We start from the raw sequence: 27155 nt of genomic DNA on the forward strand, positions 1-27155 counted from the left end.
TTTTTTTTTAATAAATGGTTTTCAGGCAACACAAATACTAATTGATTTGAGTCTTTTGAATATCTGTCCATTAAATTTAAGACCACATTTGTTTTATCCATTTTTATGCTATTTTAAATATTTAAGACACTTATGGCCTTTACGGTTCAAAAATGTATCAAAAATTGGATAATCCATGGTAAATAAACAATTTAACCCACAAAGACACTTGATAACTTTATTAATGAGTTTATTATTTATACCAACAAACAAAAACAGTTTATTTCTCCCTCTCTCTCCCTTTAACCGTTCATCTTTTCACTGATGGGCCGAGCAGCCTGTGTGTGGTAGTGTGTACCTGCCCTTCCAGAACATTCCGTCAGACAATATTCCAGAGTTTGAGATATGAACGTTACACCAAATGACATCACACACACAAACCCCTCCCCCATCAGATTGTTAAAAACAGAATCAGACAGCAATACAATAAATAAAAGGATCAGAATTAACACTGATGAGGAGGAGGAAGGGCAGGCAGGCAGGCGGGCGGATGAGGAGAGAGAGTAAGAGAAAGAGACTGAGAGATATCAGGTAAAAACAATTTTGTTCAGTTTAGTCTTTCTCCCAGGACACAGGGAGAGGCTGGATGAAATGTTATATACAGTTGTATGATGAAGGCATAGGAGGAAAGAGGGAGGGATGGAGGAAGGGCGGGCGAGAGAGAGAGAAAGAGATAGAGAGACCAAGAAAGGCTGGTTTCTGCTCATACCAGCACTGCTCCGCTAGGAGAAAGATCTAATTACAAGGACAACAGAATAACAATAACAAAAATAACAAAATAAAAGGTACATGGCATTTACATATTAGCAATGAGAGAGGAGGAGATAGGAAGGATGGAAGAAGGGAAAGACAAACAGCTCCAGTCTCATTTGCAAAGTGTTCATGGTGTGTGTGTGGGCTCATGTATCAAGTCTTTTAGATGAACATCCGCTAAATCCACATTTAACGGGCATGCCGATGTATATAACACACACACGTCATAGACTCCATAATGCACAACAGAACAGCTAGTGATGGGTCAGACCTACCAGCTATATGTGTGTGTATGCGCATGCACAAAAAAAAAAACTAACGAACAAATGAGCATGTTTTATAATAAAACTGACAAAAAATCCTCGTCTCGACATCTCCAAATACTCTCCTTAAAAGAAATTAAAACAAAACAGTGTGCACTGATCACTTAAAATTTACATTCGCACATATTAAGACACCCATTTTCATCTCTGCTAAGAGAAACAGCACATCCCAACACACACAAACACTGACATCTCACACTCACAGCTGCATAAAACCCATCGTAGTCCTTGCTTCATGCAAGAACTCCTAAAGAAAGCTAAAACGTATCACTTTAAGAGCAAAATTAAATTTAAACGAGCTCGACATTGTTTAAAAGTCAAATGGATTGTACCAGAGGCAGAGAGCAGTAACTGTGCGGTGCTCTTCATGCCACTAGGGGGCACATGTGCCCTAAGCGTCCCTTCCCAGTCTTTAAACCAAAACATGACAATCATCATACTAAATTTAAATCGACCTCATTATCTCCTCCTGTGATGATTGACGTCATTAAACTGGGCATCACACACTTCTTTCATCATGATGACACAACACGAGGTGACGAGTGTGCGTGCTTGTGTGTTTGTGAGAGAGAGTGTGAGAGACTGCTTGGAGCTGCTTTTGAGAAGGAGAGAGGAATGAGAAAGAAGGGATGAGGAGAGAGGGGTGATAACACCGCAGTAATGCCAAGGGAACAATTAGGTGTTGTTGCTCAGGGGTCCCGGTGCTGAGCTAGACTGGGCTGGACCGTCTGAACCGCTGCCCTCTGTGAACACACACACAAAATTACACAGGACGTGGATTCACAAATGCATACGGACTGACAGGAAGGGTAAATCAAAGGCATTTGGTAAGTATGTGCGATCAGTACCGTGTGAGGCAGGTGTCGTCTGCGAGCGAGCATGGGGAGGAATGAGAATGGAGTTCAACTGTGGTTGGATAGACAGCTCTGCAGGGGAGGAGAAACACAAAGAAGTTAGCCATCAATATCTAAACGCGTCAAAACCCTAAATAGCTTTTTACTTGCATCATAGGATGTGAAAGCCATCTCAAATTACAAGCAGTAAAATTACCACCTTCTAAGTTTACTAAAAGCCTAAATTTGATGCATAGGGTATGACGAGCTCAAGAAAAAAAGAAGCTGATTAACAAAACGTACCATTTTACCAACAATTTGCAGAGCTCCAGACCAAGAAATGGAGTAGGGAATCGCTGGATTTTAAAATTACACCTTTTTTTAGCTGGCAGATTACAGAATCACTCAATATAGATGGCGCTGATATTTTTGCTTAAGTTCATTTTGAGGATTTATTGCAGTGGGGGGCACTAGAAGTATAAATACATTGAGTGCACTTCAGCTCGAGTGGCCAGTTTATAGTCTGCTGCCTTTTAACAAACAGACATGACCATCTTAAAAGCCTCTGCACACCATTACTGTAGTAAATTACATGTAAAGTGAAATATTGTAATGTAAAATAATACAATGTTTAAGTTATATGCACTTGATTTGTAAACGCTGCCATTCAAATGTTTGGGGTCAGTAAAATGTTTTGATGTTTTTTGAAGTTAAGACAGGATTTATTTAAGTATAAATACAGTAAAACCAGTAAGTGTGTTTTTTTTTCTTTTCTTTTACAATTTAAAAAACTTTTCTGTTTTAATACATTTTAAAAATTAAATTTTTCCTGTGATGCAAAGCTGAATTTTATCAGTCATTTCTCCAGAAGTCACATGATCATTCAGAAATCATTCTATAATACTGATTTAGTGCTCAAGAAACATTTCTAATTATCAGTGTTGAAAACAGATTTGCTTAATTTTTTGTTGAAACTGATCATTTTATTAGGATTCTTTGATAAAGTTCAAAAGAGCAGCATCTATTTGAAATATAGGCTATACAGTTTATATTTGTAACATGACGTTTGTCACTTTTGATCAACAAAATGCTTCCTTACTGAAAAGGTCATTTCTTTACAACGAAATGTTTGAATAGTTATGTATACAGCAATTATAATTCAAAATCTAATTTACCAAGAAACCTTTATTTCAGTTTTTATGCAGTAATCAGAAATATAATTGAATCAGATTTGTGCTTTGCTAATCGGGATGTTTCTGATGGTGTGCAAGAATGAAAATTGTAAGCAGCTATGAAGCTCTGATGCTGCTGTGATAAACAGTGAATTAATTACTTACGAACTGGTTAAAATTATGCTCAAGCTTCAATCTAATATACTTATTCACCGAGCAGAGTGATGAATGAACCAAAAACCATTGGTCTGCTGTGTTTACTTTTAGGCTCATTAGACTTAAATCAGTCTAATTACTGACTGGTTGTTCATTTGACAACGTGTAGTTAAGTTAAAGACACGCTCACTTTACAGTAATGCAGTGCTTCCCAACCTTTTTTATACCGTGGCACAGTTTTGAGAAGTAAAGAAAATCCCACGGCACACCACTAAGCACAAAAAAAAAAAAGATAGGAAGGGAGAACGTTTTTTTCTTCCCCAATAATTAAACAATGCGTCATCAGAGCTGGTATTTTGGCTTTATATATGATCAGACACTTGCACTTAACATTTTCTGAGTTAACAAGGTTTTTGACGAGAGAATGATGGATATCTGTGTTTTGTCCGTCATTAAGGCTGCATCTGAGACATAATAATTAATAATTTATCAATTTACAGGTTATAAAGTTTGTTGTAGCTATATGGGCACTGAGTTTAATATTTTGCCAAAACTTCATGATATAAAAGATTAAGCTTTTTGCACAGGATATTGGAAACGTACAAAAGTGTACTGACTACAAATAGAAGGCAAATAGTAAGACTCTTCTCCACTCTTCAAACACACAAAAACATTAGCCTTTACAGACAGTGTTTCTTAAGCCAAGAAAACGCTGCTCTTTTTCAAACATCAGTTCTTTATTTACCCTTGCATTGTGAGGAAGTAGGCACTTTAGTCTGAATGGAGGCGAGGTGGATTCATAAGGTTTGACTGACAATTTGAGGAGCCAATAGCGTTACGAGGTTTAGTCACACGCTCCTTTGAATGCCTTTCATTGGTTAAATATTTGTAAAGACACGAAGATGACCAATAGCACTGATTTAAAATACTAAAATATAGAGATTTGATAATTTTCCACGGCACAGTGGTTGGGAAACACTGCAGTAATGAACAGTATACTAAAAGAAGGTAACAATAGCATTTTTAGCATATATAAGGCCAAGCTGTAAGGCTAAAATAAGCAAAGTTGAACCTTTTTGTTTTTTCTTTAAGTAACATCAATAGTGCCAGCATCTATTTGGAACTATATCCTTTTGCTGCAAGCAGCCATTGTATTCACATACTGATTGTGTTGCTATTTTTTAGTTGCTTACTAGAATTGTTTACTTCTGAAACAACCACGTGTGTCAGGCACATGTGCTGAGTTTTGCAAATGCTTTTTATATTGTTTTCTTTACAGAACACCTCAGATCAGACACTCACCAAAACACATTTTAGGTAAAATACCATCGTAGGCATCAGACAAAATTAGCTCTTTAGATAAGTACCACCTCAACACACTAAACCATAAGAGTTTTTCTAGTGTGTGTAAGATAAAAAGACAAAAATATAGAAAGAGAGAGCATAAGCCTCCGATTAATCCGACGAGGCTGAATCTGAATAGAAGTGGCAGTTCTTTCAGTTCGACTCACCCACAGGGCTGAAGTTGAAGAGTTGGGGAAGTTCTCGGCCATTAGGCAGACGGGCATTCGGCTGGCGCATCTCGTCAAAGAAAGCGTGTGCACAGGCCTCCAGCGGAGAGAGCCGCGTCACCGGTGTGTACTCCAACAGACGAGAACACAACGAGATGGCTTCAGGAGGGGTCCTCGGCTTAAACACCTAACAAACGCACAGAATCACAGGGAAATGTCAAATCTGACAAGCTTAAAAATGAAAGACCAGTTTCGAAATGAATCAGCCTAAACAGTGTTAGAGGGCAAAAATCATTGACCGGAACAGTGGCGTTAAAACGAGCGCTGATCAGATGGCATGTTTTGACTGTGTCAGCATCTATTTCATACAAACAATGTGGATAAACCACAGGTAAACATGCCAGCTGAGTGGACACTACAGCTGGTACGACAATATCGATTTAAATCTATCTTCAATTTAATGAAACGTTTAGTGAGTCTATGGTTTTTTCAGTTGATGTATGGCCAAAATGTCTCTAAACTGCATTATGCGTAATATAAATGTTTAAATGTAACTACATTTGATAAATAAACCCTATTTTTATCTATCACAGCAACAGGTGCTTCACCTTCGTCCAAGGGTGTGCTTTGATCTGTGGGAATTTAAATTCTGTGTAGTTGGGGTTCATCTCTCGGATCTGTTCTCTTGTCGGGGTCCCCAAAACCTGCAGAGGTTGGACAGGGAGAGAGAATTAAGACGCGTGTCTATGCTTACACTTCAAAATACAGCAATGAAGATCTTCCACTCACCTTGATGATCTCCACTAGCTGGTCCACTCCACTGTCACCGGGGAATATGGGCTGTCCCAGAAGCAGCTCTGCTAATACACAGCCAGCTGACCAGATATCAATGTTGGATGTATAATCTGTGGCTCCGAATATTAGCTCGGGGGCGCGGTAATACCGCGAACAGATGTATGACACATTGGGCTCCCCACGAACTAACTGTTTTGCACTGTGGAGATCACACAATAGCGGGTTATAAAAATCTTATCAAAAATACACGCATGTAACAATGATACAGTGGGCTGTATATGAAGGCGTACAATTGGCAAGCTTTTCACATCATTTCTGAAAAATAGAGTTGAATTAAGAATCATTTTGAAATCAGACCAAGGTTCTCAGAATCTAAATCAAATTTAAAGAATCCCACCACAGGACACAAACGCACACAATTTGACACAGAAATCCTTAAGGTCCCACAAATTCTGTGGTTTTTCAGCATTTGAACCCTTTCCAACTATGACTGTATGATTTTGAGTTTCATCTTCTCACACTGAGGACAACTTAGGAACTCCTATACAACTCTTACAGAAGATTCAAACATTCACTGATGCACCAGAGGGGGAAAACCATGCCAGTTTTCCGTTGGGTGAAAACATTTTGAATTTGAAGATCAGGGTAAATGTAACTTATTTTGTTTTCTGGGAAACATGTAACCATCTTCTGTAGCCTCTGAAAGGCAGTACTAAATGAAAAATGACATTTAGGCAAAATAAGAAGAATGTACACATCTTCATTCGGTTCAAAAGTTTTCACCCTCTCTTAATGCATGGTTTTTCCTTCTGGAGCATCAGTGACCGTTTGAAACTTCTGTAATAGTTGCATATGAGTCCCTCAGTTGACCTCAGTGTGAAAAGATGAATCTCAAAATCATAGTCGGAAATATTTCAAATACACAAAAATGCTGAAAAACCAAAATAATTTGTGGGACCTGGAGGATTTTTCTGAAGAATAGCAGGCAGTTTAACGGTTCAGGACAAAACAAGGGAGTCATGAACAACTATCACTAAACAAAAACACAGCTGTGGATCATTCAGGTAACAACAGAATCAAGCGAATGTAAACTTTGAAATGGGGTCATTTTTATAAATTTATTTATTATTTTCTCTTGTGGATAATATGTAAACGTCTTGTGTGAAATATCTTATTAAGGTCAGTACTAAATAAACAATAACATGCATTTTGTATGATCCCTCTTATTTTGGTAACAATGAACATTTTGCAGATTTTGCTAGGTGTATGTAATTTTTTGACCTCAACTGTACATGGGTGTGTTTCAAATACATGCCACATCAGACCACACACCTGCCAAAGTCACACAGTTTGAGGACCGCTGTGTCTGGGTCCACCAGGAGATTCTGTGGCTTTATGTCTCTATGGCAGACGCCTTGGGAATGAATATATGCCAGACTGCGAAATAACTGATACATATACACCTGAGAGAGAAAGAAAGATTGTGGGGGAGGAAAGAGAGAAAGATGTTATTGTTTATTGTACATGTACATATGAATGGGCACAGTAGCAGCAGTCATGACTGCACAGAGCCTTACTTTGACATAGATAAAGGGGATGGTGGTCTTGGACTTGTTGAAGTGGCGTGCCACCCTGTACACGGTTTCTGGTACAAAATCAAGCACCAGATTTAGATACACTTCATCTTTCTGAGGAGAGAAAGAGAGAAGATTGTTCAACAGACAATTATTCACCATGACAAATTAATATCACTGGGAATATAAAAACTCAAAGATTGGACAGAAAAATAACCTTTTCTCCACTGGAGTAGAAGAAGTAGCGTAGCCTGACAATATTACAGTGGTCCAACTTCCTCATTATCTGTAGCTCACGGTTCTGTGGAGAAAGAAATGATGTGTGAAGGACGGTAAAGTCACAGCATGAAAATCAAACATTATCTTATTTAATGCATTCATCTATGGAAGTGTGTTTCTCTGACTATGCAGCCTATTAAAAACTAGTGTGCATGTATTATATAGTTCTTTTAATATACCGTTTTCAAGCAATGCTCACTTTAAGGTGGATGGCCGTGCCTTATGCCGTCATGATTCAGTGTTTTCACACTCAGAATGCTTTCATTTACACTGGTATTTGTGTGTGTTTCGGGGCCGAGATGAGACATAGGCCTATTGCCATTTAAATCCTTACAGGTTTGTGGGGTGTTTCATTAACATGCGTTACGAATGCTAAGTATTCCAGGCTAACATGAGCAATTTCAAACATTTCTGGCTCCTACAAATTATTATACAGAATGAGATTAAAAATACTGTCAACTACATATAGAAATACACAAATCATGACAGCAATATATTACACTAACACTACATTACTAATAGTATATTCTAATACAGTCCTAAAACTGAATAATAATAAATATTACATTGTAATATAATATTTAAGTAGAAACAGTGACTGAGAAGTGGACTGATACTATTACACCTAAAGTGGATCAAAAAGAAATCAGTCAACCTTCAAGCACAGGTACAACAATAATGCATTTTTTGTTGTTGTTGTTGTTGTTGTTAGGCCTGTTCACTTTTGAGTAGGGCTGAACAATTTTGGAATATAATAAAGATTTATTTATTTTTTAACCAATATTGTGATTAAATATGCATTATTTTTTTAAGCTCTTTATGCTCTGTATTATTCAACAAAGACAAGCAATAAATCATTGTATAGTATGACCAACACAATATTAGATACAATATTAGATTCTGTAGGCCAGGCGTATGTTACAATACAATTAGGTGATGCGTGAATTGATATAAATCACATTTTTAACAACTACAATCACAGTAGTATATTGACTGATTTGTTGAACTTCCAGCCTTGTAAGCATGTAATAATTATGACAACATAAAGCACTGACAATTGCTACTCAAAACATCCCCAATCATGTTTCGAGGGGGGTCCATGGGTAAAAATCACATTCCGGGGGTAAATATCACGTTTTTTCCTCTGAAGACTGCTTGTCTGCAGATGTGTTCGACTTGAAGCAGCGCTGCTTAGACCGATGTCATCAAAGGACCGCGAGAGCTATAAGAGAACAGATGTCTCTTTATGCTTTCTCTCGGCGTACTTTGATGTCATACAACGATCGATCTTCAAGTCAAAGACAGCTCTTTTCTCTCACGTGTGACATGACAGTGTAATAGAGCCTCTACGGTTGAAAAATCACGTTTTTTCATATTGCGATATTACCGCAAATGCAATTAATCGTTCAGCCCTACTTTTGAGTCAGTTTGAAGGAGTCAGCTCTTCTGAAAATGTGAAGAGCAACATTTCCTCAAGGCAGTACAGTCTGGACAAAACAACTGGAGTCATAAGGCTAGTTTGCAGTTTATGAACACACCGATGAACTGAAAAGGGGGTGTTTTAAATGCGTTCTTAAGGCTTTTTTGGTCTTTTAGCTTTGATATCCAAGCAGAAGTAACATGAAATATTAGATGTTTATCACTGTTCAAATCGCAATATGACAAAAAAATAATTCCAACGTGATTGTAGCAGCCCTATTTCAAGGGCCTGTAGCATTACAAGTAAAAACATTTCACGTTGGAAATAGCTTTATGCATTTTAGGGCATTTTATTATGATACTGATATTAGTTTGTACACAATCAGGTTCTTACTCATCTTACCTTAAACCTCTTATCCTGAAGCACCTTCTTTATGGCCACCATCTCCTGGCTGTCGATGAGCCGAGCCTGGTACACCACTCCAAATGAGCCATTCCCGATCACCTTGATGTCGGTGTATGAGACCTCCTGAGGACGGTCCGGACCCTGCCCTGGTGTGGCTACTACTGTTGTCACTTTTCCACTATCCCCTAAACACACAACAACAAAAAAAGTGTTTTTTTACAAAAAGGCCTTTGATCAAAAGATCTGACTGCTCAAAAGAATAGAGATTTAAACAACAAGAGTCAGTTTGTTCCATGTATGACCTGAACTAATGCTATATGAATGCTGTCACCTATTAAAAAGTACTTCTGTACTCAATGTGATAAAATTACAAAAAGAACATCCTCAAAAACAGTGTAAGGCATCTGACAATTTACCTTAGTCAATTGTTTAATTCATTTTTAAAAGTTGACAGGTTGAGCTACTTATGTTGGCTGATCTAGGTTTATCTGTGAATAAAAGCCTAAATTAAATCTGTTCATCATATAAAGCAATCATGTCCCTTCAGCAGACTTTAAACTGCTCAATTCATATGGATTTGTTTTTTGATCTATTTACAAATGTTTTATAGGGTCAAGAGTAAAATGACAAATTTTCATTTTAGGGTGAATTAGCCCTGTAAGTAAGAGACTGAAAAATACATTGTTTTTTCTTTCTACTAAACTGCTTTTGTAATATCAGGTGAATTAATGCATTCAAATTGGCATTACATTTGGTATACATATTACATACTTGTATAACAAAAGCAGAATCATACATTGTGTGAACTAACAAGTGAAAAACAGTTATAAAAATTCTTAATTGCCTTCTCTGTATTTTTATTTCTGCCCTAGGTTCTGTCAAGAGCACTGGACCAGTGCATGACACGAACTAAAAGAGGGTTACTTTTATCTTTGTTGCCTAATATACACATTATTAGTGTCAAACTTAGCCATTCAAACTTAGGTTAGTGATACTCAAGTGTAGTGCTGTCAAATGGGCCTAATGGACAGAGTTGGACTTGTAACCCGAAGGTCATGGGTTCGAGTCTCAGGTCCGGCAGGGATTGTAGGTGGGGGGAGTGAATAACACAACCTCTCTCCACCCTCAATACCACGACTGAGGTGAGACCCTTCAGCAAGGCACCGAACCCCCAACTGCTCCCCGGGCGCCGCAGCAATGGCTGCCCACTGCTCCGGGTGTGTGTTCACTTCTGTGTGTACACTTGAATGGGTTAAATGCAGAGCACAAATTCAGAGTATGGGTCACCATACTTGGCCACACACCACTTCCCTTTCCCCCTTTTTTTTTTGATTAATCGCATCCAAAATAAAAGTTTGTTTACATAATGTGTGTGTCTACTGTGTATATTTATTATGTATGTATGTGTGTGTATATACACAAACACATGCATGTATATATTTAAGAAAACTATGTTTATGTTTATATTAAATATATTTATATTTTATATCAAATATAAGAATATGAATATATAAATGTATAAACGTAAATATTTTCAAAATATATACTTATTTACTTATATATTCATAAAATACACCGTGCATTTATAATGTAAACAATTTTTTTTATTTGGGATGCGATTAATCGTTTGACAGCACTACTCAAGTGCATTTAGATTTGCCCATCCAAAACAAAAAAGTAGCATGAATTTAATTTCCGATGGAAAATAACGTAATATCTGTGTGAGAACACATACATTTTGAATAAATTGTCATTTGTGTTGTATGAGACGCATAGCACTGCTGTATGATGTACATGTAGTTATTCATTAGGCCTATATGCTTCAGGATTGGTGCTGGACACGTTCCTCATGGTAAAATCACAGGAAGATGATGCTCTGACAGTATTAATTATGAATCTACCATGCAATTTCAGCTGAGAAAAACCTGAGTAATCGTTCTAACCAGCTGCTGAGTGTGGTGATTTTAAAAAGACAAGTCACATGCAACATTTATGGTTATTTTGTGGTGCCTTTCATGCTTTTTGAAGCATGAAATCACAGGTCATCACTGCATTGGAATCGGTGAGCAGCACATTCTTTAAAACTTCTCCTTTCGCACTCCATGAAAGAAAGTCAATCAGGTTTAGTTTGACATGAGAGTGAGTAAAACGTGAAATATTCCTCAAAACTACTCCTGAATGCCTGAGAGATCTTTATATTCAAAAAACATGAAAACATTAAAGCAAAAAGTCCAAACCCAGCATTAGATCTAAAGCAATTAGATCTTTTTGAACTCATCTGTGCCCTCTTATCCAGCTCGTTATGCCTGTTTGCCACTCTGTCCGACAGGTGTTAATAGTAATCCAACACCCGTGTTTAGATGTGTGTCCAAACACAACAAAACAACGGGTAGAGCTTATCACTAGGAATAGCAGAAACACCCTTAAGACTGTTTGAACACAGGTGGAGTCTACTGAAGTCGGACCACATTTCCACCTGTGGCCAAGAGCAGACTCGAATAATGGGGATGCCTGGAGACAAGCAGAGACCTAGGGTGATTTATTTTTGTTCTGTCAGTTGCTGAGAGTTTAGATTTAGAGGAGGAATGAAATATTCGCTAAAACAAAAGCTTTGTTTTATTACATGGCAAAACTATTATTTACCAGATCAAAGCTGAGCAGACAGCTCTTTTCAGCTCAGAATTTTTCATCAGAATAACACCGCTTCAAGAAGGATGAGAAACACTGTGGATTAGTGGCTTATTTAAATTGCCACCACATAAAATGCACAAAAATCTTTACATTTGAGATGGATATATTTTTCTTCAGGAAGGCAAGCTCATTAACTGAGGGAAAGATTATTATAGAATAATTTGCTACATGTGCATAAATGTCTTGCGACCTTTTCACAACCAGTCATGTGACTGAATAATTCTCTCAGAGTAAAAAAATGTTTAAATCATCATCAGCACCTAAAACGATGCTATTGTGAATCCAAACTGCCAGAGCCAAAGCCTGCCATTAAAAAGACTGTCTAGTATGATCCTCTAGGATGACAGAGATGGATTCAGGAAAGTTAATGGACAGTCACTTTGTCATGGGTTCATTGATCATGTTTATGCCATTCAGTGGCTTTCAGCGATGAACTGAATGAGGATTTTATTACTGCTTCCAGCAGAAGAGTCTATGTGAATATAAAAATCATGTATTTGCAAATAAAAATGTAAAGACATAAAACAATATGCAAACTATACATTAATAACACAAAATGTATCATGTTTTTAGGCGAGTACAAATGTCAGCAGAGTAATTAAAAATGGTTACTATACTGAGAAATAGGACAAAACCAGCAATGGTTGTTGTGTTGTAACTAATGGTTCAATGTTTCTCGTGGGTTATAGTCATACAACCACCCACTCCTTCTCCCCTCATTCCTAGTAATAACACCCATCACCATTCTCGTGGAAATCCAGTAGTCAGCACCAGTGTAGATAAGCGCTGCTGCCAGCACAGGGAATCATTTATAGAGCACCAAATGAAGAGGTTTATGCCTCCAGGGAAACCACTAGTTTTCACAGGAGTAGCCCAACCACACATTTACATTGGGTCATTTTTCCTTCATAGGACGCAGTGTTTGTACTCAAAAGCTTTGTGATGATCTGTTAGATTGCGATTAGGAAGGCTGGGTCGTTTAACGTTACGTTATTATTAATAATAATAATAATAGTTATAAATATTGATTATGATATTTTCCCTTTAAATATAATGGACAGGCAACCGCCAATTTGGCCCTCTTTAGGCAGGTTGAACTTAATATTAAGATTATTATTAAAGACATCTCTGATGCGACTAAATGCATCCAGGGTCACACATAATGAAATGATTCAGATTCAAATCGAACACAAAATTGAATATACAGCCTGTTAGATGTTGCCGGCAGGCTAACTGAGCTTTGTTACCAAACGAGCACATCTTCAATAACGCGACGTCTAAACATCTAACAAACCAAGAATCATATTTTAAAGAAGGGTTCAAGGTGGTCACAATGTGATGGATTGGTATCGATCATAAGAGATGCGTTTAGCCAGCGCTCTTATGAAGGATTGTCGAGCTAATGTAGAGCAATCAAAGCCCTTGATCCGTCTACAAAAACAAGCTCACATTAGCTTAGCCAGTTAGCCGCCTAAAGTAGGTTAACGCGACCATGGCAAAATAATCAGACAAATTAATTAACAGCACGCTACACGGTCCAGCACTTGATCTTTTATTAGTCTACTAATATCACATTTACTGGGATTGTCGTGTGATGTCATTGAATGATACTCACTGCCTAGCTTCAGGTTTCCGAAACCAGACGAACTCCCGCCTGAGGCCTGCGCGCCCCCCGTCTTTCCTGAAGAGCTTCCACCGGCGACAGCTGATCCGGCGGCGGCTGCAGCGGCTCCCGGGACCCCCGGCGGCTCAGCAAACGAGCTAGTCCTGGGCCGCCCGCTGCCGCTCATTTCGGGTTGCAAGTGTGCCAGAGCGGGGGTAAACTGTGCCCGTAGACTGGCCCAGGCGCGTAGTGGATGTCAATTTAAACTATAATAATCGTTAAAAAAATATATTAAGATTGCTGAACTATTCTATCAATCGCAAACTGTGCGCCTCCTCTTTCTTTCTCTGTGGCTGGGCAACTAGAGCTGACGCACAGCGACGCTCTATGCGCATTGCTTTCTGGGTAATGAAGTTCAATAACGCTCTCACGTGCATAGATTCTGCAGCATAAGAATGAACTTTTCTTTCTTTTTTTCATGCCAAGGACTCATAAATAAAAATGCAAAATCCTTTTTTGTCTTACCAATAAAAACTGTGGCCGTCAATGGAATAACATACTTGAGCCTTTAGAAAGCAGAATGTTTGACAAGCCATGCATTACATAACCTAATGGCGTAACATAATACAGTTAATAAATAGATAAATCAATATATAAATATCGAAATGATTGCTTTGACTTCAGATGAAAAGTATCACATTTGTTGTCGATTAAAATCCCTCGTTTTACAAAAATGTTTAAATGGGCAAATTGTCCATTTACATAGAAGTCAAACAGTTGTTTCCTCCTTAATGAGTTCAGGAATGATCTGAAATGTTTTAGTAGCAGTGTCTATTATTTGAGGGACTAATCATATACATTTAATGAACAATTAATAATAAATACTTAACAATAAACACATATTGTGTTTTGAGATGTTTTATTATTAATTTATTGGCGGTTTAGGACCTTTCCATCAGAAGATGTAGCCTCGCATTCACATACTCTAGCATCCAAATATGCTTCAATCAGTAGACTTGTTCATCGCAAGAGCTAGAGTTTGACAGACAGATTTTCTAGCCAATCAGCGCCTTGCACAAGCCGCTCGCGAACCCCCATGGGGCGGGGCAGCATGCACAGAGCAAGGAACAGAGGCTAGGCAAACGGTACATTTCCACATCCACGATCTCTTTACGTCAAAATATTTAACAAACAGTGCGTTGCACTGAATAATACTGGTTTGCTGCGGTGAGAAACGCATTGTGAACACCGGAACGCTTCCGCGGGGCCGACAAGCGCTGCACGAGGGATCACCCAGCTGCAGCGCGCGAGGAGAGGCTCGGAAACGGCTGGGGAAAGAAGGCCTCCCTTCAGCGCTCTTAGACCTGCGGAGAAAAGTGAAGAGCGCCGCCTGACGACCGCCGTACAGCGGGGTGGCTCGCTCAGGAGACAGCGGTGCGGTCCATAAGCTCTGGCAAAATCCGAAGAGCGCCACCAACTGCTCGCCACAAGGTAAACCGCTCGTTTGAAACCCGCTAAATGCTACCGATTCCTCCGCGACTAGTGCTAGAAGTTTTGCATGATTTTTAGGTTGCTTTAAACACCTGTATCTGTACCGCATTTGTAATGTTCGTAATATTTTTCTGATTTATTGATGAAGCGAAATTACTGAATTGTGGGCTTTTTGAATTACGGAGATGCCATATGTTATGCACGGACTTGATGTTAAAATCCACATTGTGCGCATTATTATATTTAAATATCATAGGCGAGCTGATTTAATAAATGTTTTCATAAGTATATGATATGATGGCAGTCACTTCATGTGTTTACAAAAAGCAGGGATGCAGCTCTGAAACCAAATAAAAAAGATATTTAAAAAATAATAGAAATATTCCTGTGTACACACACACACACATACATACATACATACATGCATACATATAATATACATATAGGTCCTATATATTATAACTCCATGGTCCCCCTTTGCCCAAGACAATATTCAAACCCTCCTGTCTAGGATATGTATAATAATATATTTTAACATTATAGACCTTTTATTTAAGTGCCTTTTAGCAGATTAATTAGGATTCTGTTAATATAATCTCAAAGTTTAGCTGTTTTAAAAACTAAATGGCACATCAAGATGTTTGACATATTTTGACATATACCTACATTTCACTGCTGGTTATACTCTATAATTGTGTATGTGACAAATAAAAACTCTTGAATCTTGAATCTTTTGTCCAATGTCTTAAAAATGATATAAATTATGTTTGTAATATTTCTATAATTAGTGACCTGTGGGAATCTGGTCCTGAATGACAGGTTATGGAATCTAATATAAAAATGCAAGGCCATACAATTTGTCTGGGAGTCTTCTGAGTCCTGACATATCTGTATCTTATTTATTTCTCATTTTTTTTCAGGTTGTTTTGAGGCTTAGGTACATATCGAGCATAAGAATGCATACTGAACCCAGTGACTGTGACTCATAACCCCAGCTCGGCATCTGCTCTTCAGCACAGCGAGAAACTTTGCATCTTAACCAGTTTAGCACTGTGCAGTTACCATGAGTGAGCAGGAATATGTGGAGCATCAGTACATGTGCAGTGAGTGCCAGCAGCTCTTTAACACGCTGGAGGAAGTGTTGGTGCACCAACAGATCCACACTGGGGCAGAGGGAGACGAGGTCGAGGTCCTGCCGAGCCTTGAGGACTGTGACACTGGGGAGAGTCAGTATCAGTGCCTGGAGTGTGGAGCCATCCTGAGGAACCCAGATGAACTGCTGCTGCATCAAGAGCTGCACATGAGAGAGGCAGGCCAGGGTGAGTGCAGTGTTTAATATGTGTGCTGCTACTGTATGCTTAGTTGGGTGTTTTTGAAAGTGCATGTAATCAGCACATGGATGCTTTATTTTCAGAGCTATGTGAGGTCACAGAGGTGGATGCTGTCGATGCAGAAGTGCCAATCCAGTATCAGTGTTTGGAATGTCTAGCACTCTTTGACACACCTGAGCTGTGGTTGGCTCACAGACAGACACACAATAGAAGCAGCACCCACAGCAGCTTGAACAATGACACAGTGAGTATACACACACACACACACACACACACACACACACACACACACACACACACACACTAATAAACGAGGCTGGGTATCCATGCTGATTCTGATTTGCTCTCAATTTGTTTTGATTAGATTCACATTCATTTGAGAATTTTGCAGTGGCAATGTTCATTTATCTAGGAAAGAAAATAGCTTTCAGCTAATGATCCTTCTGACTTGGTATATTGTAAAAATGTAAAAACATAAAAAATATTTCTTATGTTATTTATATGTAAAGCTACTTTTATAACAATATATACATTTATTATAAAATAAACTCCCATGAAAAAGTATTGAAAAGCTTTAAATGTTTTAATATGGCTTAGGTAAAAATCGAATAATTTCATGTACATTACTGTTACGATGTCTGGGGTTGGTAATGTTTTTTAATGTTTTTCAAAAGTCTTTAATATTCACCAAGGATGCATTGATATCAAAATACAGTAAAAACAGTAATAGGTCCTGTAAAACATTATTACAATGTAAACTAACTGTTTTCTTTTTTTAAATATATTTTAAATTGTAAAAATGTAGTTTTTTTCCTGTGTTGGCAAAGCTGAATTTTTAGCATCATAACCCCAGTTATCGGTGTCACATGATCATTCTAAAATGCTGATTTGCTGCTTTGGAAACTTATTATCATTGTTGAAATTGTTTACAATTTTTGATAAATTTTTCAGGATTCTTTGATTTATAGAAAGTTCAAAACAACAGCTTATTTGAAATATATATTTTTTGTAACAATGTAAAAGTCTATACTATCACTTGATTACATTCAATGCATCCTTGCTGAACAGAAGTATAATACAAATCTTATTTATCCCAAATTTATAAACACTAGTATAGATAAAGGAAAGGAAGGGAAAGGAAAGGACGTGACGTGACGTTTGGCCAAGTATGGTGTCCTATACTTGGAATTTGTGCTCTGCATTTAACCCATCCAAGTGCACACACACAACAGTGAGAAGTGAACAAACACACACACACTGTGAACACACACCCGGAGCAGTGGGCAGCCAGTGCTGCGGTGCCCGGGGAGCAGTTGGGTGTCCGGTGCCTTGTTCAAGGGTCTCACCTCAGTGATGGTATTGAGGGTGGAGAGAGCGTTAGACATTCACTCCCCCCACCTACAAGATACTCCAATCCTCAACCTTCGGGTTACAAGTCCGACTCTCTTTTCATTTAACCTTTATTTAACCAGGCAAGTTAATTAAGAATAAGTTCTTATTTACAATCTAATATCCGCTAATAACTCTTCTCAATAATGTAATAATGCTATCTAATAGAAGAATGTATATCTATTTAAACATCAATTGTTAATATCATCATCATATCATCAAATGTCTACACTGTTATTGCCACAGTGTCTGGTTCTTGAGGTGCTCAACAAACAACTTGCACATACTGCGGAGTAAAATATTAATCTTGTGATCATTTTAGCAGTTTCTAATTTAATTTTGTGTTCTGTTTCAGGAATATGTTCTTCAGGCAGATGGTTCAATCACTCCACTTCAGTTGCTCAATGTTCAAAATCTAGTTCTGGATGAACAGAAGGCAGGCCAGATCCTGACCTTAGCCCAGGTCTGTTTACATGCATACACACAACAAATACATTCTTTAAAGGGGGTTTGTTTTACGCAATGATCTAACTAGGAGTGATGCGATAAAATCTATATTTGATTTCTGTTTCTGTCATAGTGGGTAGTCCTGCCCACTCATTGGTCTAAAATCGTTGGCAATGCGCCTAGTTAAAACATGGTATAAGAGTTTCAGTGTGGACAATGTCCTGGCCTATTTCCGCATTGTTTGCGGATGTTACAGGTCCCATATCTCCAAACTTACTTTTGTTGCCTTTATTTTTCAGGCTCTTCGAGAACAAGAAAACCCATCTAAAACTGCAGCCCTTCCCAGAACTATGCTAGTGCCAGCCAACGCTTCCCTGCCTGGCTCCACCTCTGCGATGCTCCGCCTGCAGTTCTGCTCTGCCCAAGCGATCGCTGATGGTTCTGCTTCAGCGACTCTCCGCAAAGCTAAACTGCTCGCCCCTCTCTTACCCGCCGATCCTATCCGGCTGGACAATGTGACCACTTTTAACCTCCTCCCTTCATCTGGTCAGGTGAACACGTTAAAAAAGGAAAATGAGGAGATTTTAATTATCCATCCTTATGAGTGTTCCGAGTGTAATCTACTGTTTAGCACACCAGAGGATTTCCTTCAACACCAGGGGGAGCACTTCTTAGGCCAGGACAAAGAGAGTGGGGACACTGGGGTGATGGTGGGGTATGAAGACAGTTCTGGGACTAAGGAAGATGAAGGAAGAAGCGATGGATCCGAAGAGGGGAGCAAAGTTGGCAGAGTTATTGCTGGGAGGCATACATACACTGCCCGCTCCGCTGGTTTGGGTTTGACGCCGCCATCCAGCAATCTTCAGTGTGAGGAGTGCAAAAGAACGTTCACCTCCGCCAATCGGCTTGTGGCGCACCTTCGAGTGCATGAACAAGGAACACACGAGTGCCCAGAGTGTGATAAAGTGTTTAAGAAGTTGGTGTCCCTTCAGACTCACATGCGCACACACTCTGGTGAGGCACGTTTTCTGTGTGTGGACTGCGGACATGGTTTTACCACAGAAATGACTCTTATGATACACAGGTAATAACAAATACAAACTGTATAGTCAAACATCAAAACTTGCTTGTAATTTGGGTTCTCTGTCATCAAAACTCATTTTTCTTTCGCTTTTCCCGCTTTAGGAAATCCCATACATCGGAGCCACTGCACAAATGCCCATTTTGTGCCAAAACTTTCACCAACATGACGAAGTTCTTGTACCATCGTCGCACTCACCGAGTACGTGAGCCAACCACACCAGTCTCTCAGGTAACTTAATGAAGGAAATTAGCTATGCACAACATCAGTATCATACTGTTTATCAGCTAATATATGAGATTACATTTATTGTTAAATGAAGTCATATTGGCCAGTGTTGATATATATTTGCCAGATATTTAATTGTTTATGCTAATTTCCCCTATTATTACATTTAGCTGCCTTTGTCCTGATCAAAGTTAAATTTGATTTACAAATTTAATAACAAAATGGACCTATTATGTACTTTTTTCCTTTAAAAGGGAATTGAATGTGATTGTTTTAAATAAGAATTGTGAGATTAATTCAACCATCTCTGCTTTGCAGTTTGTAGTGGCCCAGCAGTCACCTCTCTCTATCATCCAAAGAGCAAGAGAACGAGAGGCTGCTTGGAGGAAAGAAAGACATGTGGTGACAATTCCTCCTGTGAAAGATGACAGAAAAGAATCCAGTGAGACAGATCCTGTGCTCACTGAAGGTATTGCAGTGGCTTCCCAGTCTCCAGAGCCAACAGAAAATGGGCTTCATTCTGAACCCTCAAACACAGAACAAGCCCAAAATGGAGGGAAAATACTGACAATCGACCCCAACCATTCATCTACTGCCAATGTGGAAGGAGGAGAGGAACCAAATAAACACAGGACTCCTGCTGATGAAGAAGAACCAAAGTTCCCTTGCTCTATTTGTAAAAAAAGATTCTCCTCACAGGTCCGTGTGTTGCGTCATCGACGAACGACTCATACCACCGAAAGGCGCTTTAAATGCAACATCTGCGGGAAACCGTTCAAGAAGCAGATCCATCTGCGAAACCACCTGCGCACGCACACAGGCGAGCGGCCGTTCCAGTGCAGCGTGTGTGGAAAGACCTTTTCCTCCCTTGCAAATCTATCCCGCCATGGACTCACACACACAGGAGTCCGTCCGTACCGGTGTGACATTTGCCACAAAGCCTTCAGCCAATCGTCAAATCTTCGTCAACACCGTCAGCATCTTCACAGCAACGTGACGCCCTCACCATGTCCAGACTGCTCTGCTACCTTTATCCGTCCTGCTAAACTTGTAGCTCATCGTTTTCTTCACCACCCAGGGTCACCGGCACCTTACCCCTGCCCGCACTGTTCCGAGGGGTTCTTGCGCAAGCGTCAACGAGACCTTCATTGCCTGGAGGAGCATCCCAACTTGACTCAACCACACAGTATCTCCCAGGACTCCCAGGTTAGTTGTCAGCAGGGCTCGATGGATAATACAGAGCAACTAAGTGCTCCTTTGATGGCGAAACCTAATCTGGATTGCACTATTTGTGGAAAGCGGTTAAACTCTCCTGCAAATCTCCGCCTGCACCAGCTAAGTCACGGACTTGGGCCCGGCCGGCCTCGAGGCTCAAGCTCCACCACTGGCAAGTCTCATCCCTGTCCGGTCTGTGGAAAACTCTTTGGTTCAACCTCAAGCGTTACGCTACACCAGAGAGTACACACCGGTGAGCGTCCGTATCCTTGCGCGAGCTGCGGAAAACGGTTTCGCCAGAACACGCACCTGCGAGAGCACCTTCGCACACATTCGGGTGAGCGTCCTTTCCGGTGCGAGTTCTGTGATAAGGGTTTTGTGCAGAGCATGCATCTGGCAGAACACCGACGTACACATACGGGTGAGCGGCCGCATGCTTGCGGTGAATGTGGAAAGACCTTCAAGACGGTTTCGAACCTTAGGAACCATCGGAAGACCCACAATCGCACCCAAAAGCAACAAGAGCCAGAACACAGCGCAGAAGCAGTGGCTGCAGAGTCTGAAACAGCAACTGTTGCTGTTGTGGAAGCTTCTGAAATGGACCTGGTACCAGCCTTCTGCCAACAAGAGGTGCAGCTTGGACAACCACAAATAATTCAGATACAAACATCCAACCTGACACAGGTAGGAAACTGTTACTACTGTATTAGAACTAGGAAACGATTTCCAAAAAGAATGGGTTCCAAGGTGTTGGGAATTGAAAATCTATTGCAAAGGTTGGAAAAAAAGGAATTGACTCCTCTTTAGTGGTCTTTGTTTAGTTGAATATAGCTAATCATTTAAATTGCCTCGCGGTCACTCACTGTAGTGATGGACAATCAGTTTCAATTAATTGGTTCAGAAAAATGATTGCAGCCGTTCTTTTACATCATACGTATTTTAACTCAGTATATGAGTATGGTATGTCATGCAGAAATACATATTGCCGATTAAGATGATTAACTTTCATTCACTTAAGTTAACTTTGTAAGAACTTTCTTTGCTAGTTTTGCATATTCATTTTTTGTGCCCAAAATAATGGTTTATGTTTTCCCAATGTTTCAGACTCAGGGAACTCCCACTATCATGTATAACGAGCTTGGAGAGACTATAGCCATCATTGAGACGAGCGGAGACCTGGCAGAGGCCATCGAGCTGTACCACACGGCACTGGAGAGTGGCATCAACATGGAGGCCATCACTGTGGACAACCTGCAGTTAATGTGAGAGAAGTAAAGAACAGTGTAGCATTCCAGTGGCCATCATCTTGGTGATTGAAGATTGTGATTAAAAGAAGATCATAAGTGGGTCAGAACAAGTGCAGAGAGAAAAAAAACAAACAAACAGGGAAAGCAGAGATTGAGAAAGTTCAAGACATTGTAGTCATTTCCATTGAATGTGTGAACAAGCATACCTCAAATAGCCACTCTAGTCCCTCCTTTCAGATATTTTTCAGCCTTATTTTCCATTTTTAAAAATATTTTTGCAAAATAATTTCAGCTAACAATCTTAAGAGAGCTGATTTTAGAGATGCAACTGAGGCTCAAATCTGCGATAGGATGGCTCCTGTTTTGGGACTAGAAATGGACAGTCTGTCTTACTGATGACACAATGACACTCGTTCTGACATTTGGACAGAGCCAGATGGAGGGTAAGAAGGTACAGATCACATCTGTGGACGGTGGAGCAGGATGGTACCACAGGATGGTGTATAATGATTCCAGGTTAACGTTCTGACCTGCAGTTATTGGGAGGAGGTAGTTTAAGGGCACTCACCTGAAGATCAAAACAAGAAAGTGCTCATCATGGACAGACATTATGCGCCATCACTGCAATGGACAAAGAATTCCCATGTATTTCCATCTCTCGGTCTGTACACTGAATGTTTGTAGCATTTTTAATGTTATGATGCTGATTTGGAGAAGTGTTGCAAATAAACAAACAGTTTTCGGTCTCCCTTGTAATTTCTTTGAGAAAGTGGTGTTACAACAGCAACACCCAGCAATCATGATGTCACCTTAAAGGGATAGGGCGTGTTCAAAAAATGAACACTCATTTCTTCACCTTCTCATGTCGTTTTAAACCTGTATGACCTGTAAGTCAATGAGGGCCAAAACAACACTGGACCCCACTGACATTCACTGTATGGACAAAACCACACTGAGATCATTTTGAAAATAACATTTTTGTGATCCAGACAATTTAAGTAAGTGATTATAGAATCATAGAATGTTCTTGAGCGAAAGTAAATCTTTAAATTTGTTCTTTTGTTACATGGAATTAATTTGTTTCTCCATATACTGCAATTGGCTAGAATGTAGAAATGTGATAACTAACCACAATATAATGTTACTAATACTTGCATATGGAAACACCCAATCATTCCTTTATTGTTAATGGTCACATCTAACTTGGTGTACTATTCAGGCATACTCCAACTCAAAACTTCCCACACAAAAATAGATCAGTGAAGTTTTAAAGTTTTGCACTCTGAAAAAAAAAAAATTTAAATGCACATTGTCATCACTCAATCAATATCTAATTAAGAGTTACTTCCTCAGTCTTTTTACTTATAACAAAGAGTCTGTTTCATTCAACATCTATTTATTTGTTTACTGAGAGATACAGTTCAAATTTAAAGCTTATCGGTGTAAAGTCTTTCTTGGGTACGCAAATCAGCAAGACAAGGTAACGCAATAAGAACAGTTTATAACCATATTTCTTTATTTCTCCTTTTGTTATACAATTTCTTGTTACTGGCTTTGTTTCTTCCAACAATGTTTTTATTGATGCTCTTTATTGTGACTCTTACTGTATTTATGTACAACAAAGACCAGTGCTGCAAGAGAAGATCATCTGTGACCTCCCAGTCCCACCTCACAGCCTTAAAGTGATTGAGGAAAAACAATAAAGTGACAGGAGGAGGAATGAGAAAGGGGAGGAATGTAAGTGGCAAATTGAAATAATAAAAAAACATGTACAACTACCAGAAAGATATTTGGAGTGTCTAACAATAAAGGCTTATGTAATTGCTTCCTGGTAAGAAATAAAACATATTTTGAATATCAAGATAAAGCGTTTAAGAGAAAATGTTTAAAAAATAAGGTAAAGGAAGTGCCTCTAGGAGCGAGGGGAGAGGGCAAACTCATCCCTCCGTTTCCGCTAAAGAAAGAGTATATTAATAAGAATACAGTATATAGAGGTTATAAGGATCAGATCCACAAGAACAACAAAGCATTAATAAGAACAGTAATAATGAGATTTTATAACAATGACCTGTAGCATTGCGTGTTGAAAAATCAAGTTTCTCCTCTAAAAAGTTAATAAAATTCTTATAGTAAATTCTTAAGAATATATTCCCAACATTCTCTTTGCTCCGTGCTTCACCAGCTCATGAAAAGTGGAATAAAAAAGGCAGGGAAAGAAATGCTTAAATATGTGGAATCTCTTAATATATGAAAAAACATAAATCAATGGCAATAATGTGCCTGTTGACATCCCTTCCATGACCTTTTTCCTTCATGGCTAGCCAATCAGAGGCTTTGGAATGACTCCAGTTTGACTGACAACCACTAAAGCCAATCATAGGACGAAAGGTTTACGAATGGCAGCGCAAAGTCTCTCGCCAAAGGTTTTCAGTGCCTTAACAAAGCTCTCTGTGAAAAGTCTTTAAAAATTAAAACACCACAGAAGAAAAAAAAAAAAAAATCAAAAATAAAAGTCCAACAAGTCTTCATTATCACAAACTCAGCCAATGGAGGCCCGCCTCGCAATGACTGGCAGTAACCCACAAACCAATAATAAAAAAAACACCTGTGGCCAAGCTACGGTCAATCAGGCCGTACGAACACAACTCAGTCTGAAAAGGGATGGGGTGCCCTCACACGTCCTGCCTTTATAAAGGCATCAGCAGCACTGTGACTTCACTGGCGTACAGGACAGGCCCACAGTCCACTTGTTTCAAAGTCCAAAGGAAGCCTAATGACTAAGATAATGTTGTAAATATAAGAGTGTATATTCAAGAGTGTGTGTGTTTATGTAGGCAAGTGTCTGAATGTAAAGTTTTCATAATTCAACATCGCGTAAAATACTGAGAAGTTTCAAAACCCCAAAGTGTTTTGAGGCATCTCCCCTCATCTGCTCCATATACATACAAATTTTGCTCTTGCTTTTTCTCTCTATGTCCTTCGGAGGCGATCATAGCAGAGACAAGACAACAAATGTAAATCATGCAGATGTTGAGGGGAGACATCTGGTCTTCAAGCCATCCATTTTCCCGTCAACCTCATCTGCTGGTGTCCTGTAAATCGCCAGCGCTTCTGGGCTCCTCTGAGCTGTTCTGCTCACCCTCCCGCTCGGCCTCTTTTTCCTGAGGCTCTGCCCCTATAGATACGTCACTGGCCGCCGCTGCCCCAGAAGGTCCCGGCAATGAGGAAACATCTAAAACGCCAACAGATTCCGACGGAGCTGCCGTTTGCATGATCTTTTGCCGGACCTCACGGATCTTGAGCTGTAAACACACCTTAGTGGGGAAGATATCAGCGTATCGTGCCTGGAACGCAGCAGTGGCTTGAGCTATTGATCGAGAGAGGGGCAAAAGGGGGAGAGAAAGAGAGCATTAGATGAAAAAATTCTGAAAGGGTTTTTAATCTAATGCAGGGGTTTTCGGCCTTCATAATCTCAGAATATGTTCCTCTCAGCCAATTTAAAGGTATAGTTCACCCAAAAATGAAAATTTTGTAATTAATTACTCACCCTCATGTCGTTCCAAACCTGTAAGACCTTCGTTCATCTTCAGAACACAAATTAAGATATTTTTGATGCATTCCGAGAGCTCTCTGACCTTCCCATAGACAGCAAGGATCCTGACACGATCAAGGCTCGGAAACGTAGCAAGGAGATTGTTAAATAATCCATGTGACATCAGTGGTTCAACCGTAATTTTATGAAGCTACGAGAATACTTTTTGGGCGCAAAGGAAACAAAGTCTCCTCCGCATCACCCTATCCACCCTTTTCTTGCCGTAAAAATGGGCAGGTGGATAGCGCCATTTTGTAGAGTATCACATACATAAACAACGTATGCTGTTCTGTCAGCAGCACCGTACCTGGACACGCTGTTTACGCTTTGATCTGAAACATAGACTGTAAAAACAGATGGACGATGCGTCTCTGCTTTCTTCCACTATAGGAAAGTGAAGCGAATGCACCTCAGTATGGCCGCTGCCATCTTGAGTAAATGTCATTTGTTGCCAGCGTCTGCGCAGTAGTGCCGTGAGGTGGAGCCGCGGTATCAAACTCCCGCCCAAACTCCGGCAGACCCAATCAACCATAACGACACACTCCATTTTCATAGCATCAAATTATTAGCTAAAATCAAACTTATCACAAAAACGAACAATTAGTGAAGTGAAGTGACATTCAGCCAAGTATGGTGACCCATACTCGGAATTTGTGCTCTGCATTTAACCCATCCAACGTGCACACACACAGCAGTGGGGATTTTTAACACACACACACACACACCGTGAACATACACCCGGAGCAGTGGGCAGCCATTTTATGCTGCAGCGCCCGGGGAGCAGTTGGGGGTTTGGTGCCTTGCTCAAGGGCACCTCAGTCGTGGTATTGAGGGTGGAGAGAGCGCTGGACATTCACTCCCCCCACCTACAATCCCTGCCGGCCCGAGACTCGAACCCGCAACCTTTGGATCACGAGTCCAACTCTCTAACCATTAGGCCACGACTTCCCACAATTGAACATATCAGCGTGATAACTACCTTAAATGACAGAAAATTGTATTGGAAGTGTAATTTATTTTTTTATTTTGACTGAAGTCCCATTCGTTTACATGGAGAGGGCGGGGTCTATGACTTGTACTGCAGCCAGCCACCAGGGGGCGATCAAAGAGCCCGCAGCTTCACTTTTCAGGATGAGTGAGACACACCCGATCTGAACGTAAACAACGAATCTGCATGCATACATTGTTTACGTATGTGATACTCTCAAAAATGGCGCCAGGGTGACAAGGAGACAAATTGTTGAATAAAGTATTCTCATAGCTTCGTAAAATTACGGTTGAACCACTGATGTCACATGGATTATTTTAACGATCTCCTTGCTACGTTTCTGAGCCCTGATCGTGTAAGGATCCTTGCTGTCTATGGGAAGGTAAGAGAGCTCTCGGAATGCATCAAAAATATCTTAATTTGTGTTCCAAAGATGAACGAAAGTCTTACAGGTTTGGAACGACATGAGGGTGAGTAATTAATGACAGAATTTTCATTTTTGGGTGAACTATACCTTTAAGGACCAGCAACAAAAATCAGAACAAGATTCTCTTAAGTTATGACTTCAATTTTGTTCTCTTTCTCACACAAA

The 27155-nt window shown here is 39.7% G+C and overlaps 3 protein-coding genes across 3 annotated transcripts in view; 1 reads left to right on the forward strand and 2 right to left on the reverse strand.

Moving 5' to 3' along the window:
* Window positions 1–203: 203 nt before the first annotated feature.
* LOC306887104 (glycogen synthase kinase-3 beta-like) lies at window positions 204–14755 on the reverse strand. Its single transcript, XM_079444615.1, has 10 exons — window positions 13567–14755; window positions 9258–9445; window positions 7374–7457; window positions 7160–7270; window positions 6915–7045; window positions 5577–5781; window positions 5396–5491; window positions 4788–4974; window positions 1964–2041; window positions 204–1858 (listed from the first exon to the last, which is right to left on the reverse strand). Exons 1-10 carry the CDS (start codon window positions 13739–13741, stop codon window positions 1791–1793), a joined length of 1323 nt encoding a protein of 440 aa, XP_079300741.1. The 5' UTR covers window positions 13742–14755; the 3' UTR covers window positions 204–1790.
* LOC306887103 (uncharacterized protein) lies at window positions 14658–23266 on the forward strand. The gene is made up of 8 exons (XM_079444614.1): window positions 14658–15045; window positions 15966–16364; window positions 16460–16620; window positions 18121–18228; window positions 18512–19296; window positions 19398–19524; window positions 19840–21420; window positions 21841–23266. The coding sequence occupies exons 2-8, from the start codon at window positions 16109–16111 to the stop codon at window positions 22000–22002; spliced, it is 3180 nt and encodes a 1059-aa protein (XP_079300740.1). The 5' UTR covers window positions 14658–15045; window positions 15966–16108; the 3' UTR covers window positions 22003–23266.
* A 99-nt stretch (window positions 23267–23365) lies between these two features.
* LOC306887433 (protein capicua homolog) overlaps window positions 23366–27155 on the reverse strand; it is a 45503-nt gene continuing 41713 nt past the window's right edge. Inside the window, exon 21 of the mRNA XM_079445138.1 lies at window positions 23366–25350. Within this exon, the coding sequence (XP_079301264.1) occupies window positions 25061–25350 (290 nt within the window). The 3' untranslated portion in view covers window positions 23366–25060. The remainder of the gene's footprint in view (window positions 25351–27155) is intronic.

This window comes from Barbus barbus, assembly GCF_936440315.1.
Source record: "Barbus barbus genome assembly, chromosome: 21".
NCBI lineage: Eukaryota > Metazoa > Chordata > Actinopteri > Cypriniformes > Cyprinidae > Barbus > Barbus barbus.